This window comes from Oncorhynchus tshawytscha, linkage group LG22 (genome assembly GCF_018296145.1).
Source record: "Oncorhynchus tshawytscha isolate Ot180627B linkage group LG22, Otsh_v2.0, whole genome shotgun sequence".
In the NCBI taxonomy this organism is placed as follows: Eukaryota; Metazoa; Chordata; class Actinopteri; order Salmoniformes; family Salmonidae; genus Oncorhynchus; species Oncorhynchus tshawytscha.
The window spans coordinates 15,378,851-15,392,469 of NC_056450.1; the positions used below are offsets into that span (position 1 = coordinate 15,378,851).

Below are 13,619 nucleotides of genomic sequence, written 5' to 3' on the forward strand. Positions count from 1 at the left end.
CATGGTCTGACTAAGAAGTCTCTTTTAAGTTTTAGTCATTGTTTCTTTTCTTAAAACGTCAACCTCTTCTCGGGCACTCAGTTTCCTCTACTTGGACCACACATTAACGTGACAGATGTCATAAAAGAGAACAAACCAGATTCAAAACATTTCATTACATGAAACTTTATTGGCCGAATAACTCCATTTTTAAAAGACCAAATAAAGACAGTCTCCATGCTCTCTTAAAAAGATCAATTGATCAACATCTTTATACAGGCCTCCCCTATTCGGAATTTCTCAGACTTACTCAGAAAAGCCAAGTCCAACGATAGCAGATGACATCATACTACTTCTGCTCTCTGACTGACTAGTGACACGGAGGTCAGTATTGAGTTTGTGTTGAGTGGACATTTGTTTGTACGATCACACCAACAGCCCGCTCTGCCCCTAATCATTTGCATTCAATGTTGACTAGACTACATTTCATATATTTGTTTGGTATGTACCACATGACAGATAAAAAACAAAACAATATAAAAGTTTGAAATATCCATTTAAAGTTGCTGGATATAATATAAAGTTCACATAAATGTTTTTAAACCAATCAGTCATGAGGAATTGGGAGGGTCATCCCTTCTGTCATTATCACGGCTGATAGCTGCACTTATAGGAAAATGTCTGACTGTGTTACGCTAACATGAGCTTGGTACCATGGAAAAAAAACTAACAGGAATGATCAAACCTTAGGATACTCTATAGAGTCAATACATCTAGTAATATGTATGGGCATAGGGCAAAAACACTGTACAAATTCTGGATTTGATTAAAAATAACACATATTCCTTGATTTATAAATGACAATCATAGAGAAAATTACATAACATACTGTACAATCTTGTTTGAAAATAAAAAACTTCCCATAAAGAGAAAAATAACAATAGATCCATTTCATTTCTTTATGTGTAAAAAATATCTCATTGAAAATTCAAGGGAGGTAAATGATGAAGCCATTCATTGGTATACGAACATATGCTATCATTACCCTCAGAACCTGTTGTCTCTGCGACAACTTTATTAGTGCCTCAAAACAACATACTGAAAGCAAACCACAATGTTTGTCACCTCAGAGCTGCTGCTTTTGAGTTGCTGGTTCTGTTTCCCACCCCGTACAAGACCTACCACCACATAATGCCATCTTGTGGGGGAATTTTAATGATATATTCTTTTCCATGTCCAGCCAAGGCCCTCTCATTTGGCTATGGTTAAATAATGTGCACATCGTGGAGGAATTTGATGTTTGGGATAGATTTGGTTGGCATTTTGCTGGTATTACTGTTTATTATGGTCTGTTGCTAGTGCCCGCCTCCGCTCCGAGACTCTCCGGACACCCAGTCAAGGATGATGAATGACGTACTCATCACCATGAAGACGAAGCCTAACGCTGCAAAACAGGCGGCCTGCAGATAAAGAGCGAGGCAAAAAGAGAGGGATGTGAGCAAATTCTCAGACATTGATTCATAAGCTTGACTGTACTATTTACTGCTACATCGCTAAACAAGACGAGACAACAGATTGAGGTTTTACCATAATCTTTGGTATGGATTTTAAAGGCTCTGTTTCTTCAGGAACAATCCTGATGTAGAAGATTCCCGGGAGGATGAAGATCAGGCTGGGTGCAGAGGTCGCTCCTAGGGTGGGAAGGGGGAAGAGGTGGAGGAACGGATAGCGGTAGGAATGCAGGGGTGAAGAGGAGGAGGTAGGGGAGTGGTCGAATGTTAACATTTTCAACAGGAACAAAACTACGAGAGGCCATTAAAGTAGTACTCATTTTAGTTTCTACTTTGTATAACAATAGTCTGTGAATCTTAACTAGGTTTGCACTGAAACCACAACCAGTCATTTTACATGTCTCCGTCTCGGCACACTTACCAATGATGCCGAAGATGTCTCGAATGGTGGGCACGAAGATGACCAATAGGTTGACGATGACGAGGAGACACACGGCGATGGAGATGTGGTGAGCCCAGTGGAAGGGCTTCTCTGGGAACAGCAGCTGCAGCAGGGCCCTGCGGATCTGCAGAGGGGGACAGAGAGGTGTCACCAGGCCTGCATCACACACCATGGCTGTGTCCATTTGTGACGCAGACTATGTCTCAGGAGAAGCAGGTCAAATACGTTCTTGAAACCTGTTAGCCAATTAGCGACCTAGCAGGGGGGGGGTCTTGCGGGATCAAGAGCTTAGTTATCCTCATACTGCAGTAACTTCAGTGCTTATATTGGAATAAAGAGGAATTAAAGTAACATTACTGGGCCCTTCAAGCCAATATGAGAATACATAAACACAAGCCAGCATTGACACTGTTCAGGGCTACAAGGTAGATTTGACTCTCACCGGAAAGAGTACCACAGGAACAGTAAGGGTAACAGCAACCAGGACAGCCATACGCACACACAGGATCAGTGTGTCCAATGGGTCCACTTTAATGTATGTATGAAGGAGCTCGGAATCTACTCCACCTAAAACACAGAGAAACCGAGAATGGTAATTATACTTCCAGACACAGATGCCTTAAAAAGGTCTTAAACACAAAGAAAAGTTCATTTACCAGTGCTCCAATTCCTGACTTCTCAAAATGGTAGCGACACGGTAACAAGATGAGTGAACAGTTTGAACATAAATAAGTACTTCAAAATTCTCATTGCCTCAGGAGCAGTGTCTTACCAAAGAAGGTGAGGTAACCGAAGATGGCGGTCAGCCCGTACATGACGAACATGGCCAGAATGGAGATGTTGGCAACCGTCTGCATGCGTTTCTTGGTGGCGCTAAGGTCAAAGTGCACAGACAGAGATCGATTAGTAGCTGAATTTGGCAGTAACTGTCTGTGTGTGAACCACGTGGATATGTGTTGCATCTCTAATCGGAACTGTGTCAAGTCATGACTTACTCTCGTAACTCTGTGTAGATGGGAAGCACCTCAGGATGGCAGACAAAAGCGAAAGCCAGGATGGGGATGGTATATGCTGTCTGAAAACAAAACAGACCATGAATTAAATGGTTCAAAACTACAAACAGAACTTGCAGCTCATTGAAGTATAACAAACACATATTGCCACAACAAGTCCTTAACTCCATACTGTATACCGTTGTCTCATTTCATTTGAAACTAGTTTTCCTCTCTGACCTTCATGTTGATGGTGAAGGACTGTGCTTCACAGAAATCCACATCAGAGGAGACAAATGAGTGGTTATCATGACTCTCCCCCAGGACGGACACTAAGTGGTTATCTTGACTGGTTATCTTCTCCAGTGGACACGGGATGTTGAACTTCTTATAGATCACCTAGTAGGTGGGACCAACTGACTGTTTAGTCAAGCACTGACGTACTGACTAGCCTGGTCCCGGGTCTGTTTGTGCTTGTATAGCCAACTTGTGTGGTCGTTGACCATTACAACCATGGGAGTGGGCGAGACAGCACAAACAGATCTGGGACCAGGCTATGTATTGCTCAGTTGGTTGGCAGATTGGTTAGAAGGTTGATGGCAAAGAAGACTCACAGAGATGAGGAAGAAAACCATACAGGAGAGAGAGAAGCCACTGGTGTAACCAAGGTAACCTGTGAAGTAATGACAAGAATACGGCGTGTTAAATAGAGCCATGTCACTCTGTCCACGTGTCCTTTCTCAGTACTAGCATGTTACAAGAAGCACCAAATATTTAAAAAAAAAACAGAGAAAAAACAGAGTGACCGAGGAAACATACCAAGATGTCGCATGAGTGAGAGTGGAAAGACGATGATGACGCTTACGATGATGATCAGGTACTTCCCATCCAAGTACCACTCTCTGACCGACAGCAGGGACATTAGACAACAAAGAACAGGCCAACTGTCATGTCAATCCATCAAATGACACTTTAAAAGGCCCTGTTTTACAGCCGACGTGATGAAATAACAGTAACAACTGCCCTCTAGAGACACTTACCCAGTATTGTCCTTCAGGCCCAGAAAGGCCTGCATGACCAACGGGAGCTCTGACTTCACAATGAACAGGTAGCTGGACATCGCTACGGGAAACAACAACGCGTTGACACACAACGCTATGACGGAAGCATTTTCAACCACACTTGTACTTGCACTTAAGCGGGGAACATTCACGAGGCTTACATATGATAACATAAGCCAACCATGGCTTGGCGGTCACATAATATACAGTACCTCCAATGTTGTGCATGGTGATGATGGAGCCAGCCAACACTTTGCCTGGTTGTCCAAAAGCACGGTGCCCTAGCTGCTCATAGGCGCGGATGCCTGAAAGAACACACACACACACACAGGCGTGTTAATATTGTCTCTGTGGTTGTTGCTTTCAGGCGAACCATCACATCCTTTCAGCCACGTACTCTAGTTCCTTGGACATATTAAGTAATGGTAGGCTGTTCTACAAACGTTCTTGGTTTCAATAAAGAGATAGGTATCTTGGTGAAATACCAGCATCTTACCTACAACTCCTGCACTTCTCAGGAGGAGGTGGATGGAATAGGCAGACAAAATGGCGATGCATAGCAACAGGATACTGAAACAAAAACACACATTAATCATAACACTGATCTCGTAACAGGACAACGCTCTGTAATTAGTCTAACTAGCTAAATCAACATATCAGTACTATATTTGGCACGGCCTCATCAATGCCTCAGTAGTCTCGCGGTTCCAGACAGCTTAACGGCCGGAGTTAAGGCTAATGACTCAGTAAATCTATCGCTGACACACTTTCTCTGGCCGCTACAGTATACCTAGGCCATGTGAATGGCCATCACAGGTGTGACTTGTTTGTGACACAGCTCCCTGGCCTGCCAGTCCACCCCTTCCCGATGGACACAAAGGACTGATCCAGGCAGACCTGCCTTTGATCTGATCACTACAAGCTATTTATAACCCCAAATCTGATTTAGGAGAGCACTGTGTGTATGAGGACACAAATATACACACACTGATAGGCCAGCCCACATACTCAGACACGGGAAGCGACTGCGAACACAAACAAACGGTGACACGGCCGTACGACACAGATCAGGCTAAACCGTATCCTTCGATCACACCTTGTGTGTGCATCCTTGGCTCCGCCCGTCTAAAAAGCATGTGACTAGTAGAGGGGGGGGCGTTTATGTCATTAAGTGAACATGTTATACAGACAACAGACTTCTCAATAATGTACACACACACACACACATAGCCAGAATGTCACACCCATAATAGCCCTACTGTTTTCTTGTAAAACAAACAAATGTTTCCCGTGATGGATCTGCTGGCAAGCACTGGGTCTGGTATGGCCTGGATAGTGTATTTATCATAGTGTCATCACAACCAGTGTCATTCTTTAACCCTATTGGGTATATAGCCTGTACACACACACACACGCGTGCACACACACACACGCGCGCGCACACACACACACACACACACACACACACACACACACACACACACGCACACACACCTTTCAGCTCAGATCTGTCTGATCTGAGGTCATGGTAGGGCTGCATGTGACGTCAAGCCTTAAGTAACCACAGTGATATTGCCAAAGAAGGAGGACTAGCGCGGCCTGTGTTGTGTTGGCATGGTAACTTACAGGAAGAGGACGATTCCGGTGTTTGACATGGCGTATGCTAGTCCCAGAATTCCACTGCCCATGATGGCATTGCTGAGATTAAAGATGGACATTCCAAATGACGTCTTCCCCTCAAACTATGGTCCGGAAAGAAAGGAAAGAATTACACATACAGAATGGGCTGGAGAACATCTAGTTTTAGTTTACATTTGCTCTTATACCTGTGTAGTAACAATGTAATTACACTAGTAACAAGAGACTGATTTCTCATGCGCACACATTTGACCTTTGAACTAAGGCTGAGCACTCACATCAGTGAACTGAGGTGCCTTTATTCCTGGGCTCTTCCCTGGCAGGAACTCATCTCGTTCTGCCATGAACTCCAGCCCGTCAAACCTAGAGAGAAAATAAACACATTTAGAAACAAGAAAGCTGTGGTACCACTGTGACACAACTTGCGTATACAAAGATCAACGGGTAGCAAGATCACATATTCATTACCCGTCCGTTAGCATTGCTGTGAGTAACGAAATGCAGACAGGTAGCCTGTTGATGTGTTAGGGTTTCTGGTGAAGCAAGAGACTCACCCATCTTCTAAATTGAGCTTATCTGGACCAAGGTCCCTGCTATGTTGCCCGTTCATCTTTTGGAGCTCCAAACCTCTCCCAACATCCATGGCTGTGCTGGGGATGAAGATCCTGTGGACCAAGTCTCAAATGCAACCTATGGAAATAAAGAGCACAGAGTTGAAGTTTAAATTCAGCCTCAGATTGTTCTCCGGTAATATTGGAAGGGGGTCCTAAAGACATTACTCTGATGCTGATGATTACACATGGTGCCATCAACCACTAGACTAATTCTAATAATAATAATAATAATAATGTTAAACACCATGGGTTCTTTAAAAGTTAAATAAGATAGGACTATACTTTGTTGAACATACTCCTGAAGAATAACTGTCTGACAGTCTATATTTGGCTCTTAGAATATACAAGACGTTTGATGGGTTGTCCAGACGGAAAGTCTGTTGTGGAAAGCATGGTGCAGGTGTAATGAGATGACTATAACAGCTGACCTCAGGACAGACCTGATGACACTGGAGTTAGCCTAAACTCTCCTGACTATGGATGCAGTCACTAGGCTTGACATGACTAGGTAGAGGAAAGGCCACTGGGTTCGGAGAGAAACGCTGGACGGGGAACACAACGCACAATAAAAATACTTGAAAAAGGGGCTAAACATGATTCGTGTTATTGATTTTAGCGCAATCTGTACAGTATAACCTTATGTTCCCCTCTATAATACAGCATTGTCCTCTGTGTGACCTTAAGATACTTTTTTATCCAGAAATGTAATCAAGGCTGCATGAAGGGCTACTCTCAGTGTTGACCTACAGCAGGACTACCAAACACATGGTCTTAATTAACCAATGCGGGTCCACAATATTTAAAACCCATTGCCAGGATAAAGGGAAATACTGTTGAAGCATAGGGGTGGGGGAGAGGGGGGTGTAAAGCTATTTGAATCTTATGTGCCAGGAAAGGCTTTAAATAACAAATGTTGTCTACGGACTTAATGTTGTGCTAATCTTCTATGGGCAACACAAAGCAAACATGGAGAGTAGTTTCTGTGTTCCCAGTTCACACTCCCTAGTCTCAGTGCCACTGTGTCATGGGTCCGCTAGGCTGCATCCCAAACAGGACCCTATTCCCTATAGTGCACTATACTTGACCAGGTCCCATATGGCTCTGGTTAAAGTAGTGCACAATGTCGGGAATAGGGTGCTGTTATTAATGAGCTATACAACACTCATTTGAAAAGTCAACAGTGAGTTTACCATGGGTCATAAACAGTGTGCTTTACATTGTTTTGTGAATGAGAATAACTAGACAGAACTGGGTTGCTACCAGTTGGTTTGCTACCAGTTGGGTTGCTACCAGTTGGGTTGCTACCAGTTGGTTTGCTACCAGTTGGTTTGCTACCAGTTGGGTTGCTACCAGTTGGTTTGCTACCAGTTGGGTTGCTACCAGTTGGTTTGCTACCAGTTGGTTTGCTACCAGTTGGTTTGCTACCAGTTGGGTTGCTACCAGTTGGGTTGCTACCAGTTGGTTTGCTACCAGTTGGTTTGTTACCAGTTGGTTTGCTACCAGTTGGGTTGCTACCAGTTGGTTTGCTACCAGTTGGTTTGCTACCAGTTCTGTCTAGAGTAGTTTTGGTCAGGAAAGACAGAATGCCACCACCCTTCGTTGGGTTGAAATCACCCAAGGACTATAAAACAACCACATATGAAACTTACATAGCTCATAACCTATTCCTTTAAATAGCTATTGCAAAAATATGACCATACATATAGACTAAGTGAAACGTTGATAAAACAGTGGCTGATACTACCAGTTTTACCTAAACCTTTAAGTCAACTTTTAGACCTGAGTAGAACTGACCATCGGTGTGTCATGAGCCTCCCAGTCCACCACATTAGCAGCACTGTGCTTCAGACTTCCACCACATGGCCCTTGTCTGATGCAAAACTGCCTCTATTGACAGTTGCCCTTCCATTGTTTCAACAGCTCACACACTATTACAACACACTACAACTCACACAGCTACTTACCCAGATAGTGGAGGGGAACTTCTGTTACCTTTGGGATGGATATATTTTTGGAATCCACCACTGTCTGTGTTGTTGATATCCACTGAGGACTTTTTCCCCCTCTCTAAAGCTCCTTGGGCTGAGGAAGGGAGACAGAGAGAGAGCTTAGGACATGCTTGAGAGAGAGAGAGAGAGAGCGAGAGAGAGAGCTTAGGACATGCTTGAGAGAGAGAGAGAGAGAGAGAGAGCTTAGGACATGCTTGAGAGAGAGAGAGAGAGAGAGAGAGAGAGAGAGAGAGAGAGAGAGAGAGAGAGAGAGAGAGAGAGAGAGAGGAGTCTGATAACACACCTCCCCTCTTTAACCCTTTGTTAAACCTGTCGGTCAAATAATGTTGAGTTAGTCTGGTTGTGAATGGAATCGAGTGGTAGCTACACGTCTACATTCAAGAGATCCTGTTTAACTTGATGGACGTGAGCAAAACATTCTGTACGTTTTTCACATTTATGGTCCCAAACTATGAAACAGCGTGGAAGCTAACAGTATAGTACAATAATGGGTTGCCGTCTCTCTCTATCTCCATAGTAAGACCATCAGAATTAGTAGTTAGGGGTGGCTATTTAACATTGCCGTTGAGGTATTCGGGGTAGACGGGATCAGCGAGAGAGTTGCATCCTGCTCGATTCAAGGCCACAGCGCCTTAATTAGTTTAGGAGGTAAGTGAAAGCACTTCGGTTACCTGCATTGTGCTTCTGCTTTAAGACTGTAAACATTCCAAACGCTAAAAATGTATCATGTGCCTGAACAGAGATGGACACCAGTTAGGTCAGCATAGACAGAGACAGGCAGCGTTGCACAGAATACATAGGAAATTGTCAAACAATCATTGGGTTCTGCTTGGGAGAATTCCAACTCTCATTGAGCCTGATGTTTACACTCAGAAATGTGTGTAGTAAAAGACATACAAAATGTAGGCCACTAGTTGTTCAAAATGGGTTTGATCACGTCTATTTTCTGGTTGGTTAATAAAGTTCAAACTAAGTCAGTTAGATACAGTGCATTCAGAAAGTATTCAGACCCCTTGACATTTTCCACATTTTGTTACGTTACAGCCTTATTCTAAAATGAATTAAATTGTTGTTTTTCCTCATCAATCTACACACAATACCCTATAATGACAAAGCAAAAACAGTTTTAAAAAAAACTCAATTTTAGCAAATGTATAAAAACTCAAACTGAAATATGACATTTACATAAGTATTCAGACCCTTTACTCAGTACTTTGTTGAAGCACCTTTGGCAGCAATTACAGCCTCGAGTCTTTTTGGGTATGACGCTACAAGCTTGGCACACCTGTATTTGGGAAGTTTCTCCCATTCTTCTCTGCAGATCCTCTCAAGCTCTATCAGGTTGGATGGGGAGCATCGCTGCACAGCTATTTTCAGGTCTCTCAAGAGATGTTCGATCGGTTTCAAGCCCGAGCTCTAGCTGGGCCACTAAAGGACATTAGAGACTTGTCCCGATGCCACTTCTGCATTGTCTTGGCTGTGTGCTTATGGGTTTTGTTGTGTTGGAAGGTGAACCTTCGACCCAGTCTGAGGTCATTCAGAGTGACCATCAGGTTCTTGGTCACCTCCCTGACCAAAGGCCTTCCCCCCGATTGCTTAGTTTGGGCGGGTGGCCAGCTCTAGGAAGAGTCTTGGTGGTTCCAAACTTCTTCTATTAAGAATGATGGAGGCCACTGTGTTCTTGGGAACCTTCAACGCTGCAGAAATGTTTCGCCACACTTCCCAGACCTGTGCCTCAACACAATCCTGTCTCAGAGCTCGAAGGACAATTCTTTTGACCTCATAGTTTGGTTTTTGCTCTGACAGGCATTGTCAACTGTGGGACCTTATATAGACAGATGTGTGCCTTTCCAAATCATGTCCAATCAATTGAATTTTCCACAGGTGGACTCCAATCCAGTTGTAGAATAACATCTCAAGGATGATCCATGGAAACAGGATGCACCTGAGCCTTTCGAGTCTCATAGCAAACTACTTATGTAAATAAGGTATTTCTATTTTTAATAGATTTGCAAGAATTTCTAAAAACCTGTTTTCGCTTTGTCATTATGGGGTATTGTGTTCATATTGAAGAGGATTTTTTATTTATTTAATCCATTTTAGAATATGGCTGTAAAGTAACAAAATGTGTAAAAAGTCAAGGGTTCTTAAAACTTTCCGAATGCAGTATATGAGTTCGGGAATGCACCCCCCAACCAACATCTACATTTACTTAATCGACCATGACACAAAGGAAGGTCACAGCTACCGCGAAAACAGAAAGCTGACGTTTCCATTGAGCTGACGTTTCCATTGACTGAAACGTCAGTACATTATTTCCTTGTAGTACTTGACAATTGTAAATTATCCTTCTGAAATTTGACTGATGTCACCACTGTATTTCTTAATTTTACCGCAGTGTGCTAAATTAGGGTCACACAGAGTGTTTCTTGGTAGTCTTAAACAAATGTACTTTGAAACAAAAGTATACAACCTCACACACATGGTTATGGGCTCAAAAAAAGAAGACACGTGTACCATGTGAGATATAAAATGTAATTCAATTTTGAGTTTGCATCCCAATAATACACTTCATATACATCACAGGAGACTGAAATATAACAGAACCGTTTGACGAAAAGAAAACACCGGACTTTCGGCGGGTTGTTTGAAATAATGTTTATTAATTATGAAATTATGATAAATATTAATAACATTCCACCCATGAGGGCCACTAAAGGGGCGATTTGGTCATTTCACTGCAGGAAAGGCCTACGACTATGGCTGATATTCAATTAAAACTGCATTTTGGTTAACACGCCATGAAGATGAATGACTCTTATTTCAATTAAATGATGCATGATTGTCATCTCAGTACTTGTAGCCAAATTAAATGTAAAATAAAGAATTAAATATTAAAGAATTAAATGTCTTAAATGTATCCCAACACTAAGTTTACAGTAGAATGGTCGTCTTACTTTTAACCTTACTTTTAATGTTGTTACTATCGCTACATTCAAAAGCAAAAGTACTGTATGTTTCATGACCCACATGGCAGACAGCGGAATGGTGTCAGATCGTCGACAGCAGGACATGTCCTTGTACTCACCTCACTACTGGTCTGTAACAGGCAGGTCTCCCTCCGCAAGAGCAGATAGGTCAGGACCCACCAAGGAAGGATGGCCAATATACTGTAAATGCTTCAGTTGCAGGTAATGCAGCTGCTCGTCATGTTTCAAATGACGCCGCTAAACCAGGGAGTCCTCTTTGGAACTGCACGAGAAGAGCTAAAGTAGGAGTGAGGGGGGGGAGAAAATGCGCGGGAGTAGAGGCAGATACTTGCACTTAGCCCCTCCCGGTACCTACACTTGACGTGATCTGTTCCTTAGCACAATCAACAGATCATCACTATGAGGAGTATGTAGTGGGGGAATGTTCACTCAGGAGGCAAAACTATTATCTACAGAAGGTTTTCAAATTCTCTACTACAGGACACTGAAGCTCTGTGCCCACATGGATCTGAGAATAAAGTTGTCGTTAGACATAAAAAAATAAAAATGTTCGGCTATCTAACTAAAACTTCCATAGCAAGGCTGAACAAGTTCACTGGAAACTGCTGCCATCAATCAGCACTATTTGTGTCGTAAATCAAATTGGGGAAATATAAAGAATATGGGGACTCTAATGTTTGCGCAACAGCTTCCTCCGCGCTTGACATGCAAAGCTGAACGACCACAGATGTAAATGTAAAAATTCTTAGTAACCATAGGAAGTATATGAAACCTTAGCATAGCCAACTCCATATTTGATCTCTACAGAATTTGACAATCGTCAAAATACTTGGGTGATTTTGCTATATGATCATACTTTAGTCCTGATGCCATATAGAGTGACTAAAGGCAGCACGGAAGGGCACAATGAATACAGGAGTATTATTCAATTGACAACAGTCTGTTTTCTGATGATAAACACTCATGCTCATTTTGCGTTATTGATGAAGAGCAACAGATCACTCTGTGTTGGAGTTTAGCATCCACTGTCATTTGATTACACAACACCAACCGTAAGCTTTGGGATGCTTGCCGTATGGTGAGAAGGCAGCCTCTGAATGTGATCATGTGAAATATGTTACAGAAGTATGAGACAATAGAATGCTGACAATTTAGAAAAACGAGTGTCTGTATTTGACTAATAAATCCATATCGCAGATTGATAACACATATAAACCACTACATGGGGGAAATGTCAGTGTGTTGCTATATTTTCCTTTATTATGCACCCAGGAAAAAAGCTACAGCAAGCCTCAGGATTGGATGCATGGCCCTGAGGGCGGTTACACACAAAGAACTGCCTGCCAAAGTTTGGCCCCGCCTTCTTGACTGTGAGGCGTAAACGGGGTTCGCCATGTACCTCACAGGGGGGCGATGGGGACGACCCACGCAGGACTGTCTTCCAGAAGCCCCCCCCACAGTAGGATCTGAAGCCAGGGCCTCCTCTTTCTCCTGTTTCTGACGACTACAACACTCGATGTCACAGGAAGGCCAAAAAGATCATCAAGGACAACAACCACCCGAGCCACTGCCTGTTCACCCCGCTATCATCCAGAAGGCGAGGTCAGTACAGATGCATCAAAGCTGGGAGACTGAAAAACAGCTTCTATCTCAAGGCCATCAGACTGTTAATAAACAGCCACCACTAACATTGGATCTGATCTTCATCTAGAGCTTGTTCATTTCTATGCCTATGTAGGCTACTGTAGCCTACCATGTTATACAATAAATGTTAAGATTGATACATTTGCATCTGTTGGCCATCAACTAGCCTGTTAATTTCTATGCCTATGCAGGCTACTGTAGCCTACCATTTTATACAATAAATATGTTGAAATGACGGTATCACTGGAGTCATTGCAAATCAGTTTGTGCCACACTTGTGTTGACTACCTGGAGCTTGCAAACTGATTTAATAAATAGCCTATAACTTCAGTTTGTTGTTGTTGTAGCCTTGTGTTATTATGCAATTATTATTGGGCATGTTTAGCAGTGGTGGAAAAAGTACTAAATTGTCATATTTGAGTTAAAGTAAAGATACCTTAATAGAAAATGACTCAAGTAAAAGTGAAAGTCACCCAGTAAAATAGAATTTGAGTATAAGTCTAAAAGTATTTGGTTTTAAATATACTTAAGTATCAAAAGTAAATGGAATTGATATTGAAATATTGAAATATTGAAATGACAAGTGAAAATTGTTTTATTTAACCTTTATTTAACTAGGCAAGACAGTTAAGAACAAATCTCCCAAATAGGCCATTTATAATGGTTTGTAGTCTTAACATCTGGCACGTAATAAACATTCGTTTTTTAAAGTTTAATAAAGGAGAATGATATTTTCTCT

General features: G+C 42.4%; 1 protein-coding gene across 2 annotated transcripts; it reads right to left on the reverse strand.

Annotated features, from left to right (window-relative positions):
- Positions 1–149: 149 nt before the first annotated feature.
- LOC112221915 (sodium-coupled neutral amino acid transporter 3) lies at positions 150–11,529 on the reverse strand. Of its 2 annotated transcripts, none has more exons than XM_024384350.1 (17): positions 11,335–11,529; positions 8,230–8,319; positions 6,178–6,313; positions 5,902–5,986; positions 5,612–5,727; positions 4,482–4,555; positions 4,198–4,290; positions 3,965–4,046; positions 3,744–3,826; positions 3,539–3,597; positions 3,165–3,323; positions 2,928–3,007; positions 2,705–2,805; positions 2,375–2,499; positions 1,912–2,056; positions 1,567–1,670; positions 150–1,439 (listed from the first exon to the last, which is right to left on the reverse strand). In XM_024384350.1, exons 3-17 carry the CDS (start codon positions 6,264–6,266, stop codon positions 1,335–1,337), a joined length of 1,500 nt encoding a protein of 499 aa, XP_024240118.1. In that variant the 5' UTR covers positions 6,267–6,313; positions 8,230–8,319; positions 11,335–11,529; the 3' UTR covers positions 150–1,334. The 2 variants fall into 2 exon arrangements, with proteins under 2 accessions (XP_024240118.1, XP_024240117.1); XM_024384349.1 differs by having other exon boundaries at positions 8,202–8,319.
- Between the last annotated feature and the right edge of the window lie 2,090 nt (positions 11,530–13,619).